Source organism: Leopardus geoffroyi, chromosome B3, assembly GCF_018350155.1.
Source record: "Leopardus geoffroyi isolate Oge1 chromosome B3, O.geoffroyi_Oge1_pat1.0, whole genome shotgun sequence".
In the NCBI taxonomy this organism is placed as follows: domain Eukaryota; kingdom Metazoa; phylum Chordata; class Mammalia; order Carnivora; family Felidae; genus Leopardus; species Leopardus geoffroyi.
Window position 1 is genome coordinate 34,623,573 of NC_059337.1, and position 21,258 is coordinate 34,644,830.

At 46.7% G+C, this 21,258-nt stretch overlaps 1 protein-coding gene across 3 annotated transcripts in view; it reads right to left on the minus strand.

Annotated features, from left to right (window-relative positions):
• THSD4 (thrombospondin type 1 domain containing 4) overlaps positions 1-21,258 on the minus strand; it is a 578,933-nt gene that overhangs the window by 456,150 nt on the left and 101,525 nt on the right. For all 3 annotated transcript variants that reach the window (XM_045449229.1, XM_045449231.1, XM_045449230.1), the window contains one exon: positions 8,180-8,627. In XM_045449229.1, the coding sequence (XP_045305185.1) occupies positions 8,180-8,627 (448 nt within the window). The remainder of the gene's footprint in view (positions 1-8,179; positions 8,628-21,258) is intronic.

Sequence of the window (21,258 nt, forward strand, 5' to 3'; positions counted from 1 at the left end):
TCATGATTTCACTGCTCATGGGTTCCAGCCCCGCGTTGGGCTCTGTGCTGACAGCTCGGAACCTGGAGCCTGCTTTGGATTCTGTGTCTCCCTCTCTCTCTGCTCCTCTCCTGTTCATGTTCTGTCTCTTTCTCTCAAAAATAAATAAATGTTAAAAAAAAATTTTTTTTTTTTTTTAAATATAACTGAGGGGCACCTGGGTGGCTCAGTCGGTTGGTTAAGTGTCTGACTCTTGGTTTCGGCTCAGGTCATGATCTCACAGTTCGTGAGTTTGAGCCCTGCGTTGGGCTCTGTGCTGATAGCTCGGAGCCTGCTTGAGATTCTTTCTCTGTCTCTCTCTGTCCCTCTGCTCCCTGTCTCTCAAAATAAATAAATTTGAAAAAAATTTAAAATATATATACATATAATTGAAAATTAAAATGTGGATAGCAGGTATCAGCACAGTGGGAGGGAAAGAGGGTCATTTCTCCTTCTTTTGGAGTGAGGAGTTGATGAAGGAAATTTGAAGTTGATGTATCAACAAGCAGAGGTATCAGTATACTATTAGACTTATGAAGAGAATGACCCTAGTAACTAAAAATTCAAAATGACTGACTGCGGGGTACCTGGGTGGCTCAGGCGGCTAAGCATCTAATTCCATCTCAGCTTAGGTCTTGATCTCAGGGTTGTGAGTTCAAGGCCCACATTGGGCAAAGACTTTACTTAAAAATAAAAAGATAAAATACCTAAAAAAACAAAAGCAAAACAGAACAAAACAAAACACCTCATTTCATGGTATAAAGAAAAACCCAAGGGGTGCCTGGGTGGCTTGGTCAGTTAAGCATCCGACTCTTGATCTCAGCTCAGGTCTTGATCTTAGGGTTGTGAGTTCAAGCCTCGTGTTGGGCTCTGCATGGTATGTGGCGGGGGGCAGTGCGGGGAGGAGGGTCGGGGGGGTGCAGGAGGAATAAAATTGATTATGATTGGGGCGCCTGGGTGGCTCAGTCAGTTAAGTGTCCGACTTCGGCTCAGGTCATGATCTCACAGTCCGTGAGTTCGAGCCCCGCATCGGGCTCTGTGCTGACAGCTCAGAGCCTGGAGCCTGTTTCAGATTCTGTGTCTCCCTCTCTCTCTGATCCTCCCCTGTTCATGCTCTGTCTCTCCCTGTCTCAAAAATAAATAAACGTTAAAAAAATTAAAAAAAAAAAAAATTGATTATGATTACATCTAGGGAGAGGGACTAGGTTATAGCTCTCTCTGCCACTGTGCTATTTCTTAGTATCTGCACTACTTTCTATAATTATTAAAGTGACAATTGTGAACAACTCAATATATATGTGTGACTCATATCTTTCAAATATATTTACATGAAACATATACTTAAATATTTATATTAAATATTTACATATTTAACAAATATATTTAATATTCACATATTTCATATATATGTATGAAAGGCCACTGATGGATCAAGAAAAGGCCAGTAAGAGGACTTTTTTTTAATGTTTATTTATTTTTGAGAGAGAGTGCAAGGCAGAGAGAGAGGGAGACACAGAATCCGAAGCAGGCTCCAGGCTCTGAGCTGTCAGCACAGAGCCCGACGCGGGGCTCGAACTCATGAACGGTAAGATCATGACCTGAGCCGAAGGTGGACGCTCAACCGACTGAGACACCCAGGCACCTCAGTAAGAGGTCTTTCTATGGGAAATTCCAAGTGGTCGGAGAAGGTGGAAAGGAGAATGATGTAGAAAGCACGGACACCAGCATATATCCCCCAGATAAGGAGGCTGGTGACAAACTCATAAGAGAAACTTATGTTGAGCCCCCAGTTAGATGGAACTGGCCCCACAGTTTCTGGCAAGTTTTACACCTCACAGAATTGTTCTAAATCCTTGACCTGGCCCATTTGCTAAGTTCCTCCTTAAAAGTGCAGTCAGGAGGTTGTTTTTCCACTCCTCTTTCCTTCAATAGGAGACTAGAAATGGGCAGAATTAGAATTGGCCTAAAGACATTCTAAAAGCTTAGCTATGTTTGAGATTTGTCCAACATCTTCCCTTTGTTTTCACTCACTTCGAGACAGAAACAACTCCACATGGAGAAATCCATTGTCTGAAGTCAGTCCCACTCTAGGGAAATTTACTGGGGAGTCACTGATACCAGAACTCATCACATCCGTGTTTGCTAAAAGCTGCTTTTAGCCCCAGGGGTTTTTCCCCATAACGTTAAGTGCACTCTGTCTAAAGTCAGGATCACGTCTCCTCTGGCAGCGAAGCACTTTGAAATCATAACCCCGAAACTGCCCCTGCACCAGCTGACTCACTACAGCCTCCCTTCGCCGGAAGGAGCAAGAGTGTCATTGTTCCCTGGGGAGAAAGCGCTGAATTCAGAGCCCTGAAGAGAAGGTGGGGAGAGAGACATCAGGCCTCCCAGACAAAGGGCATAGGTGCCTTGGTTGTTAATGTATCAGCAAATAATAATACGAACCCCCAAAACAGCTAGTAGGAAGGATTTTAACTGCATCCCTCAGGCACCAGAGGGGCTGCCCCTTGGTTCCCTCCTTCCCCTGTTTTACTCTTACCAAGACTCCAGGTCATTTGCTTCCAAGCCTTGGCCTTCGAAGAACTTCCACGAAGAAGAAACCTATTTACTCGATTCCTTGAGCACTCATTATTTTTAGCCATAGCCGAGAAAGCGCAGGGCTGTGGATAAACCAGACCTCCCCATGTTGTCCCTTCACTCCTCAGGAGAAACTCGCAGGGGAAGCCACCGCTCGCAGGAAAAGCTTCTGGCTCCACCAAGAGGTCTCCCGAGATGCCCTTCTGGCTCCTGAGCCCCTATGGGAACCCCTGTCACTCCCTCCTCCCAGAAAATCCTCCCGTCACCTGGATGGCCTACATTTCTCCAGAAGGCCAGGCCGGGCTCATTTCCACTGTCCAGGGATTTCAGAGTGTCGACCCAGCATGTGCAGTGGTGTTTATGCTCTATACTTGTCATTACCTATTTAGGAGTCTCTCTCTCCCACTGGACTCTTAGCCATTTAGAGCCAGAGCTTACTTCAATCCCAGTGTCCCTGACCCACAGCCGAACACCTGATCCCACTGTCGATATCAATGCTGTGTTTCTGGATGCCAACAAGAACCTACGATAGTGAGTGATCTGGCGTGTCGTACCAGTAGATGTCTAAAATTGACATCTCTAGCCTGCTCTAAAAGACCATAAGATTCTCCGGGCGCCTGGGTGGTTTAGTCAGTTGAGCATCCAACTGTTCATTTCAGCTCAGGTCATGATCTCAGGGTTGTGGGATCGAGCCCCGTGTTGGGCTCTGAGCTGAGCATGGAGCCTGCTTAAGATTCTCTCTCTCGGGGAGCCTGGGTGGCTCAGTCGGTTAAGCGGCCGACTTCGGCTCAGGTCATGATCTCGCGGTCTGTGAGTTCAAGCCCCGCATCGGGCTCTGTGCTGACAGCTCAGAGCCCGGAGCCTGTTTCAGATTCCGTGTCTCCCTCTCTCTGACCCTCCCCCGTTCATGCTCTGTCTCTCTCTGTCTCAAAAATAAATAAACGTTAAAAAAAAAAAATTAAAAAAAAAAGATTCTCTCTCTCTCTCTTCTCTCTCTCTCTCTCTCTCTCCCTGTCGTGTGTTCTCTCTCTCTAAAAAATAATACAATTAAAAAATTAAAAAATTAAAAATAAAAGACCATAAGATTCTATATCTACACTGGGGCTTGCAACTTCCTCGTATACAATGTAAACAAGAAAAAAAAGAAAAAAAACTCTTCCTTTTCTTTAAAGCCTACATTCCAAGATCCTTAGTACTGCATTGACTATTGATTTTACATTATTTCATAGAGGAAATCTTAGTAAGAGTCAAACAGTCCTAAAGACACACTAGAATGCTTAATATTCCCAGATGACATCCCAAGGTAAGGCTTCACATTAAACACATTCGAGGGTGTAAATAAAGCATTCACTGGCAGGAACTTAATCTTCTTTACTTCATTACTTCATTTCATTACTTCTTTACTTCATTACTTCACACCTGACCCTAGGGTGATTATACCGAATCTACATCACAGTTGCCCTGTTGGGGCCCTCAGCAATTGTGTTTTATTGTTGGGGAAGGGAAAGAACTCTGAACCCCAGCTAATCCAGAGGACAAAAGGGGAGTCTGAGCAAGTCTGACCATTTCATCCAGTTTCATGACTAAGCACTTGGACACTGACATGGGGAGACTGTGCTCCACTCCCAGCCTCCAGAGAGGCACACAAGTGCGTTCACTCATCCAGGTCAGAACACTTTATTTCCTAACAACGTGTCAGCTCCCTATGTACATGATCAACACTATGGAGTTGGTGTTATTATCACCCCTACTTCATAGATGGTCCCAGGGAGTTAAAGGCCCTTGCCCAAGGAAACTGAGGCTTACATCTAGCACGGCTGGCTCCTTGAGCCCGCTATCCTAGACCGCCCTGCAGCCTAACATCCAATTGAACCAGTGGATTAGAATTGCTTTCTCCCTCTGCACTGTTTTAAAAGTTTTTCAAGCGTCTGTCTCGTGTATGAAAGTCAAGCAACACCCATGTGAAATTTCTGTATTTCGAGATGTTAAAGAACAAATTCCCCATTATTTGTTGATTATTCAGGGGCGCCTGGGTGGCTCAGTCAGTTGAGCGTCCGACTTCGGCTCAGGTCATGATCTCACTGCTCATGGGTTCCAGCCCCGCGTCAGGCTCTGTGCTGACAGTGTGGAGCCTGGAGCCTGCTTCAGATTCTGTGTCTCCCTCGCTCTCTGCCCCTCCCCAGCTCACATGCATGTGTGCTCTTTCTCTCCCTCTCTCTCAAAAACAAATAAAGATTAAAAAAAAAAGATTGATTATTTGAAGCGGATAGGAGGATGTGAGAGGGAAAGGAAGGAGGGTCTCTACAACCTGGCAAAGCATCATGGCACCTGAGATTCTGGCATAATCCTGCTTCCCCGTCTCTGTCCAAACTGTTTCTTTTGCCCCAGACTGCCCTTTTCTCTTTTTTGGCCATCCTTAGAAGCCTAGCTCAGTGTTTTCCTCCTCAGTGGAGTCTTCCCCAACCCAGTGGCCTCCTCCTTTGTGCTCCCAAAGTTTTTCCCCCTCATGAAGTGCTCCAGCACCAAGTGCAATGATTTATACACTGCTGCACTGGGCTTCTTCACCACTGGACCACAAGGCTGTTGAGGGCGGAGGGGATGGTGATCAGTGATGAGACACTGTTCTGGGATCTGGAAGCGTGCAAAACCACTTCCCCTAATTCACACCTCCCCTTAGATGCATTACTATATACCTCACAACTGAGACCTCCACTGTGAGGGTAGTCTTAGAAAGTAGGACATTCCATTGAGAACCTGGGTGGGATATACTGGGCACTTAGTTTATGGGATGATGTTCTGAAATCAGGGGATGTTTCCAACCCACCCTGGCCTACTTTCCCTTCTCTTTCTTCTCCCAGGTACGAACTGGGAGAGATCTCTAAATGCACGTATTCCTTTTTAAATCTTTGAAGGACATAAAATAACCTGTATTCCCTATTAGACTCGTATGATTTTTCACAACACTGCCCTTTACCTCTTTCCTCTTTGAGTAGGAAGATCTGCACAATTTGTAGATTCATGCTATCTTTTCGTGTTGCCCATTGGGGCAGATATGTAAATATCCATGTGAGGTTATCCATGCGAAGGTGCCAGAGCACTGGGGTCCCACATGGGAAGTGTGCAGGTTAAGACTCAACACAGCAGGACTGAGACAGTTCTCTTCAGACAGGCCTGCTTATAAGACTGGTCCGTGGCTGGCATCTGGGAGCTTGGATTTCAGAAGGGATTCCATCACCCCCTAAGTGATAAGAGAGACTCACTATGCCTAAGCTATTTGGACAAGCGATATAGTTTATGCTGAACGCCAGCTTTCCTGATGGGAGTCTGGAATTTTGATATGTGGCAGGCAGAGGGTGCCTATGTGACTAGCCCCCAATAAAAACCTTGGGCACAGAGTCTCTAATGAGCTTCCCTGGTAGACAGTAGTTCACGTGTGTTGTCACAACTCACTCCTGGGGGAATTAAGCACATCCTGTGTGACTCCACTGGGAGTGGACTAATGGAAGCCTGTGCCTGGTTTCCTCTAAACTTTACCCCGTGTGCCTTTCTCTTTGCTGATTTTGCTCCGTATCCTTTTGTTGTAAAAAATCATAACTGTGAATCCTCCCAGCAAATCATCAAACCTAGTAAAGGTCTTAGGGGCTCCTAACACAGAGAGTTTTAAGGTGTTCATGATGTTTGGGGGATGATCCAAGTACCAAGAAGCCATGGGCTTATAAAAAGAAGACAGGCTCTCTCTCTCTCAAAAATAAATAAATATTTTTTAAAAATTAAAAAAAAAAAAACAAACAAACGGGGCACCTGAGTGGCTCAGTCGGTTAAGTATCCAACTTTGGTTTAGGTCATGATCTCACAGTTTGTGGGTTTTAAGCCCCACGTGGGGCTCTGTGCTGACAGCTCAGAGCCTGGAGCCTGCTTCGGATTCTGTGTCTCCCTCTCTCTCTGTCCCTGCCCTGCTTGCATTCTGTCTCTCTCTCCCTCTCTCAAAAACAAAGATTTAAAAATTTAAAAAAAAGAAGAAGATAGGCAGGAATGGGACCTCTAAGGAATGACATCACTCAATCAGGGTAAGTGGGATGGGTCTCAGGATAATGGGGTGCACTGGGGAGGACACTGTGGGACATGCTACAGCCAAGAGAAGGGAACTAAAGCTGTATGGTCCTCTGTCGACATTCACCTCTCTGTCCTGGGTTTGAGATGTTACTTTGCCAACTGCCAGAATGATGGCCCACGTCATAAATTCACCAGAATTGTCTAAGATTCCTCGCAGTTCAATGTCCTTAGTAGTGGAGTCATCCCAGCACCCAGAGAGGACACAACGTCTACATGGAGAGAGGCAGCCCTGCCGTCGGCAGGAAAGGTCTAGCAAGACCACGCGTGCTTGAAAAGTGTAGGCGAAGTGACAGAAATACGTGCCAAATGTCCTCTCTCTGCTTCCGTCTCTTTCTGGTTTATGTGGTCTTCAAATTTAAGAAATATACAAGTCAATGGGACGTGTTCTACTTTAGAAATGAATTCATTTCCACTTTAAAAGGAAAGCAAAGATATTCAAGAACAGGGGCCACGTCCGATCACGGACACAAATATTTCTGTTCGATTTATAAAGCCCTTTCTCAATATCACCTCATTTGATCCTCCTAATTCTGTGAGATAGATAATACGACCTTCCTTTCATCTTCCATGGCACCCGGGCTGTTATAAGACAAGCAACGATGCTTAATTAAGACTTAATGGTCGACTGATTAGTAATGGCTTTAGAAAAACGACTGCTTTACAAAAATTAATAATTCCTGAAGTCTGTCAGTGGAAGAAAAGCTAGAAAGCAATCCAGGCATTCAGAGGAATTATTAAAATCACAAATTAAGTCATTTCTATGGACTCTATAGCAGGAAATATATTTTTAATGAGAGAATTGAAGCTAATATATAACAGCTGTCCTGTTACCCAGTAACAGAATATTAAGGTAGATTAAATTATTAATGAAAAATATAGCAGCTCAGAAATTTAACCTTTAAACGTTCTCTTATCCCTTTCTCTTTTGTATACAGTCTTTAAACTGGTATTTTTTTTAAAAACCACATTTAGTCTTGTCGGGGAGTTTCCATTTAGAAGTTGCTTTGCCACAGATCAGCTAGGCAATCTTTAGCAAGTTATTCACGATCAGACTTTCTCCGCATACAATATCCAGAGTGCTCCCACCAGGGACGGCAGGAGACTTCCTGGATTGGTACTGATGTGAGGCAAAGCTCCCCGGACTCCCGACTCTTCAGCACCACCACCGTTGGCCCTGAGTTAGCCACCCGTTTGTAAAATCACTGAGAATCTGGAGGTTGTTTGATATGTAGCAACAGTGATTGCCAGTGAGCAATTTAAGAAGTTACTCCTAAGTTACTACAGTGACAACCTGGTGAAAACGAGAAGTATCCATGGAGAATGCACAGAGAGAAAAAGGGAGAGAAGATAAAGGGGGGCATTAACATGGCCTAAAAGACCCTGCCTGTGCTGTCTTCCGTGTTTTCGCTGGCCAAGCAGAAGGGGGACCAGCAGCTGTCTCCTGGCCCGGTGTGAGGCAGTGCGTACTCACGTTAGTGTTGCATAGCTTGTACTGCCGATAGGCCCCAATGCAGGAAATGGCTGTGGACCGGGCAGGCTGTGAGAAGCTCTGAGCTGCCCCGTGGGCCCCCATGCCGCGGCCGCTGCTTATTTCCGGGCCATGGAAGAGACTCGAAGCTGCCGGAAAGCCTCCGTCGTGGGTCAAAGGCATCTGGTAGAGGGAGGCCTCGGAGGTCTGCAGTCCAGAGCGAGGGCCACTGTCACTCTGGTACAGAGGCCCGTGCTGGGGAGCCCGGTGGGCTGACGGGCCGTAGCCGTGGCTAGGACCAGATGCCCCCTGGGACCTGGAATGCCGGGCCGAGGGCCTCTGCCTCCGAAGCCTCTGCGGCGAGTGTTCAGAGTCCGTCTGCAGTGGTAAGATGTACGGGGCCTTGCCATAGCCGTACTTGCCAGGGCCGATGGGACCGCGGGTCCTGCTCCTAAAGAACGACACACAAGAGGAGAGGAACAGAGTCACAGGAAGTTTCATGTTAACCCAGATGCTGTGGTCCATGATAGAGGGGACCAGGTGGGGATGGAGCCTATGGTGGGAGAGGGAGGGCATTTGGGAAGAAGGGAGCGTCACAGAAGCTGGCTCTCTCTGTAGACGGGCTCTTACAGAGGCTGGAAAGTACAACAAAGGTGGGCAATGTGAGTGGCTGAAAATGAGGTTGGAACGGTAAGCTGTGGTCAGTGTGTGACTTACAGCAGGGACTTTGGGTGTGTCGGTAGGCTGTAGGGAGCCACTGAGGGATTTTTGAGAAGTATAAGGGTATAATTATAATTTCGGCCACAGCAACTTCCTGTTCGTTTGTTTTCTCTGAAAATAATCTGTGGATTTTTTTCTCACTCAACTGTGCCTGATGTTTCAGACCGGTTTCCATTACCATTCATGCCCAAATAGCTTTTCCAGGTAAGTGGAGCTTAGCTAAGCAACCACACTCCAGTGCAGTCCTGAGGCCTGACTTGCACTGGGTCAAACTTAATCCCTGAAGAAATTAGAAGAGGTTGAATAACTGGCTACTCCATCACTCTGGAGGCAACCCACGCTGAACGGTGGGTAAACGGTCATCTCCACGTTGGTATAATCTTTAGATCGTCAAGACCGGTTGCCTTGCGAGACCTGAGAAAAATCATGTAAACAGTTGTGTGCTGCTAAGTGTTTAATAACTGGCTTCCCGGGGGAGGAAAAGCCCTTATTTGTGCCATCTGTCTACATCCAGGGTGTAAGTACTTCCACCGTGGCCGATTTCAAGCTGCCATTATGAAGACCCAGTCAGCTCTCGTGAACGGGATAAAGTAGCTCCTGCATATCACACTGCATGTAAATTTATTGTGCACCTATGGTTTACAAAATACAGAGCCAGGAACAGTCAAGAATACAGAAGTGAATCAGATATGCTTCCCAAGCCCCCAACCTCACAACGGCAAACAACCAGGACATAATGCAAAGTGAGGTAAAGGCCCCAGGAGCACCAACACAGGATGATTTGGGGATTCTGAGGCCAGGAGAAGTGCTCCCGTCTGCAGGGATGTGAGAAGGGTTTCGCTGTCACTGGTCTGAGCTCGGGAGCAAGGTTCCAATACGCTATTGAAGGACTTGAAGAAATCATCCAACTCTTACTTACTTCTAAAATGTCTGAGCTGGATCTAATAACCACGAAGGTCATTCCAGCTCGCAAATTATATGCTTCCATAATAATTAATTCTACATTTCTGTAAAATTGGAAATGTGCCCAAGGGTTTCTGCAGGATGGCCCCATTAAAATAAGCACATTAAAATAGCAATCAAAGTGAAACATTAATTTCTGTCCTCATGAGGAAATTCTTTCTTCACTCTATGTAACCACTGAATATAAAATTTAACAGACCACAACTAATTATTAACATCTTTATCACTAATCGCACCTTCATTCTTGGCTGATATGGTTTTGAATTAAACCGTACTACAGTGTTTATTTTGCCTTTCGGCATTTCTCGATTAGTCTTGGCAACACTTGGGACTCTGTTAATGATTGGGGGGGGGGGGCGCTGGATTCCAGTGTGCTGCTTTGAGAGATGCAATTAAGAAGTTAGTCTTAAAAATATATAGCTTGGATGTAATTTGCCATTTTCTTTTTTGCGGCAGGCCAGGTAAAATGAATGACATCATGTAAAGGTGAGGGAAAGAATTTCTGTACGTGTGTGCATCTTTTCTTTTTAAGATCAGAAAGCCTACCAAAAATTCCAGCCTCAAAGCCAGCGTTGGGTGGAGACCCCAGCTGAGGGTAATAGAGAAATGAGGACACGTGGAGCAGTGCTTCTCAAACGTGGAGGTGCACTGGAATCAGCGAGGGATCTTGTTGGAGGCAGATTCTGATTCAGCGGGTCTGGGGCCAGGCCTGAGACTCTGCATTTCCAATGAGCGCCCAGGGGCTGCTGGTCCAGAGACCCATAGCTTTCAGGAATTGAAATTCCAAACAAAAGGGTGAGAACGTGACCACAAAAGTGATCATTTTTGATGGAGGATGACGACTATAAATTTTCTTTAAAAACCTCTGCTTTGGGGATATAGCCAAAGTCTGCTGGCCTGGGCCAGGTTCCCCGCTAGGGACCGACTTGATCCTGACCTTGGGGAACAGAGGCTGCAGAGGGAGAACATGATGACTTGAGTGAGCGTCTTTCCAAAGGCCGCCTATCACCCCGAGGAGGTAAGGCACACAAGTGCCGGTGGACATTTTTGTATTCACATCACCTTACGGGAGCCTCAGCCTAAACCACAGAGCCATCCCAAACCCACACAAACAGCAGCACCACTGGAAAGATGATGTTTAAAAAAAAAAAAATGACCAGCAAACTCTGATACACGGGCTAAAGAGAATGAACAGCCAGTCAGGGTGTGATTATGAGAGATGTGATTTCTGAATACTTGACTCGGGACCCTGGAATCAGGGGCAGACTCACCCCCACTGGGCTAAGAGAGCATGTGTTTTCCTTCCAGCGGCCAGAGCTAATCATCCTGATGGTTCGGGATGGCCTCTTCCCCACCAGGACAGAGTCCATCTGGCCACTGGCAGGGTGGCCTGCAAAAACTAGGCAGATTTATGCAGAGTTGGGATAATAAGCACAGATGTGGCCAAGGGAAATCGTGTGGTCAGTTAGCTCTTCCGGGAGAATATGTGGTAGGTACCTGGGAGGCTGAGGTCAGTTAGTTCTGTTTGGTCTTCCCATAACCCATCTGCGGGATTTTACTTTGGATTCCTCACTCGTCAAAGCTCTGGCTAATTTTGGAAACTCAACGTTTGAGAAAGAAATGGAAAAGGCCCAGCTTGGACATCGAAGGCCTAGGTGGTTAATGACTTGAACTCTGAAGCCAGGTTTCCTGAATTAGAACCCCAGCTCTGCCATTTAATAACTAATGCAACTTTGGGGAAGCTACTCAATCTTTTGATGCTTCAGTCTCTTCAAACAGGGCCGGAACTAGAATGAGGCCAGGGAGGCACAGGATGAAACCTTTAAGGGTCGTCCAGGTGCTGGTGGAATATGACAGTGATATCTCCTTAAATGTTGGGCCCAAGGGCCCCACTCTAGGCCCAGTCCTGCCCTGTATGCATTTGTAAACAAAGATGATAACAATACCTTCCCTACAGGTTGCTATAAAGAATAAACAGCAAGAGCAAAAGACTTAAATAATGCCTAGCACAGAACATACATCATGTAAGTATTTGCTTTTTTAAAAAAAGTTCTAGCTTTACCATTTACTAGCTCTAAGAACCCTGGCAAACAATGTACCCTCCGTTTTCTTACCTATAAAATACACCTACTAGGAGGGCTATAATAAAAAGGACAAGTAACAACAAATGTTGGAGAGGATGTACAGAAACTGAAACCCTCACACATTCTCGAAGGGACTGTAAAATGGTGCACTTTGGAAAGCTATCTAGAAGTTCCCAAAAAGTTAAATGCAGTGTTACCATATCACCCAGCAATTCTAATCTTGGGTATATGCCCAGGAGAAATGAAAACATATGTCCGCACAAAAACTTGTACATGAATGTGCATAACAGCTTTATTCATAACAGTGAGGAGACAGAAACAACCCAAATGTCCATCAAGTGATGAATGGATGAGCAAAACATAGTATATCCAAGGAATGGGCTATTATTCAGCCATAAAAGGGATGAAGTACTGAGATATACTACAACATAGATGAGCCTCGAAAACACTGTAAGTGAAAGAGGCCACACATAAGAGAGCACATATTCTATGATTCCATTGATATGCAATGCCCGGAAGAGACAAGTCCACAGAAAAAGTAGATTAGCAGTTGCCAGAGGCTTGGGGGAGGGAACAATAGAGAGTGACAGCTAAAGGGTATGGGGTTTCCTTGCGGGGTGACGGAAATGTTCCGTAATTAGACAGTGGTGATGGTTGCACAGCCCTGTGAATATAATAAAAACCACTGAATTACGCACTTTAAATGATGAATTTTATGGTATGTTAACTATAAAAACTTAGACCATGAATAACTCCTGTCTTATCTACTTACAGTGATGTCGTAAAGAGCGAATTGAGGTTACCAATAGGAATGCACTTTTTGAATCTGAAAGCAGGGTTTTTAAAAGTATTTTTAACGTTTATTCATTTTTTGAGAGAGAGAGAGAGACAGAGACAGAGCATGAGCAGGGGAGGGGCAGAGAGAGAGGGAGCCTCAGAATCCGAAACAGGCTCCAGGCTCTGAGCTGTCAGCACAGAGCCCAATGCAGGGCTCGAACTCATGGACGAGATCGTGACCTGAGCTGAAGTCAGACACTTAACCAACTGAGCCACCCAGGCACCCCTGAAAGCAGTTTTTATCATTTTGTTTTCTATCATCTCTTTCAACAACTGTGGATAAACCTGTGTGGAGTGGATTCTATGAGCCTCTACTGAGCATCATGGGTAATGTTTTCTCTGCTAGTTGGCTTTTCAAGCCCTGACAACATAAGTGAATGCGGAGCCTCCCTCCCACACAGGGCAGCTTAATGACAAGAACTTGACCGTAAGGGCTCTGACACCAGGTTCCAGTCCTGGTTCTTCCAATGACCTACTGTGGGTGTCTGGGGAAACCGTTGTTTCTTGAGATAACGGCTGCAAATAATGTTTTCCTTACAACAGGCTGGCTGTCATCCAGGGCCTCATTATGTGTGATGTTGTACAGCTTTGTGACGTTAGTCCTGGCCAGTGTGATGATTTGAGCACAGACACCACCCCATATTTCTACTGCCTGGCCAGACCCCTCTCCTGAGTATCAGCCATATATACCCCACTGACCTCCAGACTAGAGTCTGCTTCTCACCTGGGACATGCACACGAATCGCCTGGGGATTTTGTCAAAATACCGCTTCTGATTCAGGAGTTCTAGATGGGTCTCTGATTCTGCACTTCTAACAATCTCCCAGGTGATGCCGATGGTGTGGGTCTTGGGATCACGCTCCACCTACTCATTCCCACAAGACATTGCAAACTCAACACATTCGAGCCCAAATTCATCATCTTTCGCCCTATAACACTGTTCTCTTAGTTCTTCCTATAGTCTCCAGCTCAGCAATTCTCAAACCTGGGCAGCATCGGAATCACCAGGAAGTCTTGCTGAAACAGGCAGACCGATCTGCAGAGTCTGGCAGGGGAGATCGGGGGCCGGATCTGAGAATCTGCGTTTCTAGCACGTCCCCAGGCAACGCTGATGCTGGTGGTCTGAGGACCACAAAGTGAAAACCACTGCTCTGTCTCACGCCCAAGTACCACACCATCCCCCGAAGCCGGCTGGCGCTTCCAGTCTCCCCACATCTCTGTTTGAAGTCCACACTCCTTGGCTTTGCCACCCAGCCTGCACAACACTGCCTCTGCTACATCTCCCATCATGGCCCTGGCACCGCATGGACCACCCCCACCGCGCTCCGGGGAGGTTCCCAGTGGACCAGCCCAGTTGATTCCCCATGCTCCGCTCATGCCACTTCCTCTCTAGGCCGCCGTCCCCACCACCATGTTCTGGACTAACTACCTCTTCCCCCTTCAGGACTCAGCTGAAGCACCACTTCCTGAGTCATGCCTTCCCCGGTTCAAATTCCACCCCATCCCTTTGCTGCATAAAATCGAGGTCCTTCTCTTTTGTCCTTCCACTGGACCCCATGGAAGTGTCACAGCACAATCATCTTTTACAAGGCTGACTTGTTTAGTCTGCCTTAATTTTCCAGGCTGTAGGCTCCCACAGGGCAGGGATACCTCTTAGGTGTCTTGTATCTCTAGAACCCGGCACAATGACAGGGTAGATGTTGAGTAACTGTTGAAAAACCGAAATAACAAATGCACGAGTGACTCAAACCACTATTGCCAAAGGAAGGAAAATCCCCCTTCCCATTAACGCATGTTTAACTTCTTCTATATGAAATATTATATTTTATTAAAAGACTGTTAAACTATGGTGGCACTGAGGCTACGACCACTTCCCTCCACGTAAGAATAAAAGTCTCATCCACCGGGAGAGGTCATTCCTGGTATCAAATACCTGGAGAAGGAACAGGTTCTCGGAATGTCAAGGGGGACTCAGCAGGGGCTGGGACTCAGCCTTCATGCACAGAAGGAGGGAAGAATTACGGGGTCAAGGGTGTGCCATGCATGTCTGTCAGAGCTGGAGAGCCACCCAGGCAAGGCTGTGGGTCAGCTGCTTGTGGCTACAGGATGGCTTCTCACTTTTTTGCTCAGTACAGAGTGGGATGGGCAGAGAGAGAGGAGTCTGCCCTCCAGAAGCCAGGCTGTTTGTATTTCTTATACTCTCCATGTTTATTCCCCTTTTGTTTTGCCTTAGAGCTCAGACAAGTCCCTGTGAGGGGCTCAGCCTCTCTCAGCTGTGCTAACATGAACCACACAGGGGCCGCTTTATCCAGCAGACCAGCAGCCCCTGGGACTGGCCTGTGAGGAACCCCAGGAGTCTGAGCCTGTGCGCCCTGGGGAAGCTGGACCTCCATGAAGGGAGCACGCAATGAGGCCAACTGCCCCCGCTCCAGAGGAAGGTCTCCTTGCCCTGCTTGATCCTGGAGGCTATGGGTTTCACAGCATTGAGAGAAGTGGCCTTTCTTTGCATCTAGGTACCTGAGTTGAATGGCCAGGTAAGCAGAAATCAATTTCTCCATAGGGAAGATGGGAGGGAGGCTGGTGAGATGGGAGGTTATTTACTACGGGAGATGGTGGACAGAATCAGGGGTGGTTGGAAGTCCCTGCACCAGATGCTTCTGAGAAAGCCTGAGATCCTACTGATTCCTACTATATCTAACGAATAGTCTCCACATGATTTCAAGGACTCCTTTATGCCACCTTTGCACTTTATGCTGCTATCATATATCAAAACCAAACTCTTACCAAGCCAATGTTTTTGGGGCACACTTAGCTGGCCTGTCTCCACACCTAAGACAGGCCTGAAGAAATACAAAGCTAAGTATCACAGACTCCTGGTTACAAATTGGGGGGTGGGGGGGGGGGGTGGAGGGAGGGTGGGTCGGCTGCTGCATCTGATGTTTGCCTCCAAACCAAACCCCCAAATACGCACATTCTTCCTCCCTTTCTCCCTTCATTGAGGAGACAAAGCATTTCCATTTGGTGGAAGCTTAAGCTGGGGGAGAGGGGAGGGCAATGTCATTTGCAATTACTATCAAGTGAAATGTTTTTCTAAAATCCATCGGTATGACCAAATTCATCTTTTCAGAGGTTTTTATAAACATTTTAAAAGATGCTAGGCAGTAGGAATCATACCTAGGAATTATCTTTTCTTTTTTTTTTTTTAAATGTTTTGTTTATTTTTGGAGAGTGTGCGTAGGGGAGAGGCAGAGAGACAGCAGGACAAAGGATCCGAAGTGGCTCAGTGCTGAGAGCAGTGAGCCCGATGTGGGGCTTGAACTCAAAAACCATGAGATCATGACCTGAGCCAAAGTCGGACACTCAACCAACTGAGTCACCCAGGTGCCCAGGAATTATGTCCTCAGTGCTTATAGAAGTACACAGAGCCAGGGGCTCAAGGGTCCACGGTCAGCCCTGGTGAGCCAGCAGGACACCAGAAACCACCCTGGTAGGACAATGCTTCCAGGAACCAGCCATTGCATTAGACCCTCTTAGTAATCCCTTCTTTTCCACACAGTGCTTCTGGAATGACCTTGCTTAGTACAGCACCAGAGAAAACCCAAAGATCACCATAAGGGGGGAATCTGAAAAGCTGAGCTTGGTCAAGAGCCGAAGACTGGGGCATGGAGAGCAGGCTTACAGTTTATACTGTAGAATGTGAAGAAGGTGCTATGACCTTGGAATTATCTTCTCAAACCAAAGGAAATTAAGAGTTCGATTAGCAGGCAGAGGAGGAAGGAAATGAGAGGCAGTAACGAGAGACTAGGCCACAGTGCTCCGGCTTTGGGGTGGGGTACAATAGAAACTCCAGATGCATGTAGGAACCTGAGACGGGAGGGACCTGCCAGCTTCGTGGGGCACCTGAGCAGGACGTGGGAGGGAGGTGTCATGGCAGAGGGGCTCACCCCAGGGGTCATCCCGGAGGAGCCTTTGTGGGACGTTAGCAGCACTTACTGCAAAGGGTGGAAGGCAGCTGGTGAGACAGAGCAGATGCCCTGCTCCCCTCAGCAAGACTGCACAGGAGCCCCTCATCTGGGAGCCACATCCCCCCCACGCCCCAGGAGAAGGGTAGAATGCAAAGAATGGGGAGAATCCTGACTGAACTAAGCCTAAGCCCTGAACCGATCACGTTAAACATGCGGTGTCTGAGCATCCGAATCTCCGAAAACTGGCAGCTGTCCTACAGCAGCAGACACAGGGGCTCACGAACCACGTCTGGTTATAGAAAAATAAATGGCATTTTGCATATCTGTGTTGTAACTTATAAATTACATGCTTGAAGTACAACCCAGGCGTCCTTAAGCGGGGGAACGAGGAGCTAAATGACGGTGTGCGTAGACACTGGAGGACTATGAGGCTGTTTAAAAGAAGGAGGCAGATGCATATATACTGACACAGAATGGTCTCCAAAACACAGTTAGGTGAAAAAGAACAAGACACAGAAGACACTAAACCGAGGGTATCCATGCTCCTGTCTGTGTGATAAGAAGAAAAAGAAGAGAGAAAAAAATGTATCAAGTATATGAAAATGCGTATATGCAGGATACATTCCTGAAGGGTACAAACGAAACCTGGGGAATGATTTCCACTGAGAGGCAGACCCAAAGGGGAGGAGCTGAGGCGGACTCATTTGTCATTTCTTATCCTTTGTACTACCATAAACAATGTTTTTTCTGTAGTATCCAAAATATAGAGAGAGCTTATAAAGCTCAACACCCCGAAACAACAAATAATCCAATCACAAAATGGGCAGAAGGCATGAACAGACATTTCTCCAAAGAAGACATCCAGATGGCCAACAGACACATGAAAAGATGTTCATCATCCTTCACCATCAGGAAAATGCAAATCAAAGCTACAATGAGATACCACCTCACACCTGTCAGAATGGCTAAAACCAACAACACAGGAAAATAACAGGTGTTGGCAAGGGTGTGGAGAAAAAAGAACCCATGCGTACTGTTGGTGGGACGGAAAACTGGTGCAGCCACTTGCAGAAAACTGTATGCGGGTTCCTCCAAAAGTTCATAGTAGAACTACCCTACAGTCCAGCAATCACACTGCTGGGTATTTACCCACAGAATAAACAAACACTAATTCAAAGGGATGCATGCACCCCTTTGTTTATTGTAGCATTATTGACAATAGCCAAGATACGGAAGCAGCCCAAGTGTCCATCAACTGATGAATGGGTAAAGAAGACGTGATATATACACACAATAGAATACGACTCAGCCATAAAAAGAACGAAATCTTACCATTTGCAACAACATGGATTAAGCCAGAGTACGATGCTAAGCAAAATAAGTCAGAGAAAGACAAATACTATATGATTTCATTCATATATGGAATTTAAGAAACAAGAAAAGGGAAAAAAGGAGAGAGAGACAGGTACAAATCAAGAAACACTCCTCTTACTTTGTATAGCACTGATGGTTACCAGAGGTGAGTGGGTGGGGGAATGGGGGAATGGGATTAAGGCGTGTGCTTGTTGTGATGAGCAGTGGGTGATGTGCGAAAGTGTTGAATCACTCTGTTGTACGCCTGAGACTAACACTATGTGCTACCCACATTGACATTAAAATAAAAAGGTAAAAAAATGTTTTTTTCTGCCTTCTGCACAGGCTTTCAATATATGAAAGCAATATAAAAAAGAAAGACACTAAACTGTTTTTCCACTGCATTTTTAAAAGTGTGGCTGTGTATGGATGTGGGAGGATCGTTAGGAGCAAATACAGAAACCTCCCCTCACAACCCTCCCTGAGGCTATGTCTGCTAAATACACAACATTACAAAGAGAAAGGAAGTGAGGAACTTAAACATGTAGACATTTTGACGGGATATAAAATACACACTTATAAATAGGCCTTAAGCCTCAAAGACTGAGGGGGCAGAAATCATCAGGGGACCAAATGTTCTTCTGAAATGTCACTGTCAATAACTGACAGGTCATACACTCCCAGGAAGATCTGAGATCCTCGAAGGCCATCGCCAGCCTGATGTCCATGTAGGGAGCTTCTTTAGAGTCTGGACGTGCTTGGGCAACACAGTCTATGTAAGGAGTAGCAATGACAGTGATGCCCAGTGTGGTACTTGCGGTGATGACAAACACCCCTGTGCATATTCCCAGGCTGCCTAACACCACTTCCACCCATCAGGTACCCAAGTCAGGATCAGTAAGCTCATGTACTTTGACTTCTCTCTCCACTGTTTTTATGTTTCTTAACACAGCCCTGGCCATTACCCTCTATTTCAAAAAAACAAAAAAACAAAACAAAAAAAAAACCCTCAGAGTGCCTGGGGGCTCAGTCAGTTGGACGTCCAACTCTTGATTTCAGGATTGAGCCCCTCATTGAGCCCTGCACTGGGATCTGGGCCAACAGCTCGGGGCCTGCTTGGGAGTCTCTCTCTGCCCCTCCCCCTGCTCGCATTCTTTCCCCCCACCCTCAAAATAAAGTAGTAAACTTAAAAAAAAAAAAAAAATAACAACCCTCGTGGCCTAGAAAACAAAGTTCAAATCTGGAAGGTTTTAAGGAAAATCAGTAGGTCCTATGTCGCGTTCTTCATCATCTGGTCTCAGTCTTACCAGATTCAACTCCAATCTTCATGTCCGCCTCCTGCCCCCAACCCTCCATTTTCCAGGCACAACAGATCACTTAGTGCCTCCCAAACACACCGAGAGCTCTTGTGCCTCCAAGGCCCCACCTGGAATTCTACGCTTCCTACTTCTGCACCGGTATAGCTTTCCAAGCTCAACATGAATATCAGTGCCTCGTGTGCTTCCCCTGAGCTACCCCACACAGTTAGTCCTCTTGGGGGGGCAGCCCGCACACCCATCGGCGGTAGCAGGAACACTGAATCTTAGTAACATCCTTAGGTAAGGGGCCTGGCTCCCTCACGAGTCTTCTGGGTCTCCAGGGCAAGGCGTGTCACCTTCTGACCCCGTGTGCATAATCCCCGAGATCAGCAGCAGCCCCGACCCCAGGCACTCTGGGAACATCTGTCGAGATAACACACATGAGAGATCACAGCTTAACTGCTCCACGTTCTAACCAATGGGCCAATAAAGCCTAGCTCTGTGGGTCAATTAGTAGAGATGAAAAGGTTCTGAGTTCCTCTAAGCAAGAAAGCAAGACAGCCCCACACATCTGGTGGGGAGCAAAGGAGGCTGGTGAAATTGAAAGTCAATTACCACTGACCACCACCTAGAAAGCCCCGTGAGCCCAAATTCCAGGGGAGGGAAAATGTAAGGGAACAGCAGCTGGAGAGCAGACCCGTGTGTTCACCAAGGAGCCACGTGATCCAAGGCAAGCTGGACAGAAAGGAGTCTGCTGCCTAAAACTAGAAAAAGAGCCCCGGGGTCCAGAAACTCACCCTGCTCCATTGTGAGCAATGCAGCCTGCCAAAGGGAGAAAGGATAGCATGTGCTAAGTTCAAAGAGGCTGGGAGCAAGTGGTTTAGGTTGAGTGCAAATGTCTTCTTGGAAGTTCAGAAGACTGAAACTCCTGCCAGAGCTGTTCCAGGCAATGCATTATCTGGGATCTGCAGGAGGTAAGAGGCAAAACTCTGACCGCTTAACGAAATAAAAATTAAGATGATGAAAACAAAAGCTTTCTTGGTTGCCTACTGTGTGGCACACACCATCACGTACATTAGCCAGTATGGCCGGATCTGTTGCTGCTCTTCGGAAAGCCCTTAAGGCCTGCATTTAAAGACCAGCATGAGAATCTGCGGACAGTTTTGCTCTGAGTCTTCCGGGAAGAAGGATCTGGAAGGCTTATAAATGAGGGAGGGATGGCAGAGGGAAGAAGAAGGAGAAGGTACACTTGCACTAACAAGAGAAAGGAAAGAGGTCTTTTCCCAAATGGATTCAGGAACACTACGAGGACCCCAGAAGCAAGCAACCCAGTAAAGGAAGCAGAGAGGTGGTTTTAGAGCAGCTTTGAGTTTGAAAGGTCTTTTTTGTACCAGGAAGCCAAGTCTCAAGAAGACCCCGTCCCCAGTGACCCATCTGCTGGCCTCCTAGGAGGTGAGGTCCATAGGGCTGCCCCACACACACCCCTAAAAATAAAACCGAGGAGAAGCCTTCAGAACAGACCCAGTCCTTCTGGAGCAAACCCGGGAGAGGACTTAGATTCTGCTTCAGATATCATCCCCAGGCTGCTCCGTCTTGTTTCGAGTATCGTGTTTGAAAATCAGCCAAGTGTCCCTAAGAATAAGTCATCATTGTGCTCACTGGTGCTGCTGTGCATCTGAGTGATCTTGGGTTTCCAGGACCAATCCGCAGGTGCTGTTTAGTCAGCGTGGGCTCAGAGAGGGTGGAATAAAGACAACTGAGTGGGTGTTCAAGCCAACCAGTATCAGACCAACGGAAAGCAACCGTGTCCAGTGGCCCCAGGACACCCCTTACAGGTGAGCAGAGTATTCACCGCACAAGGA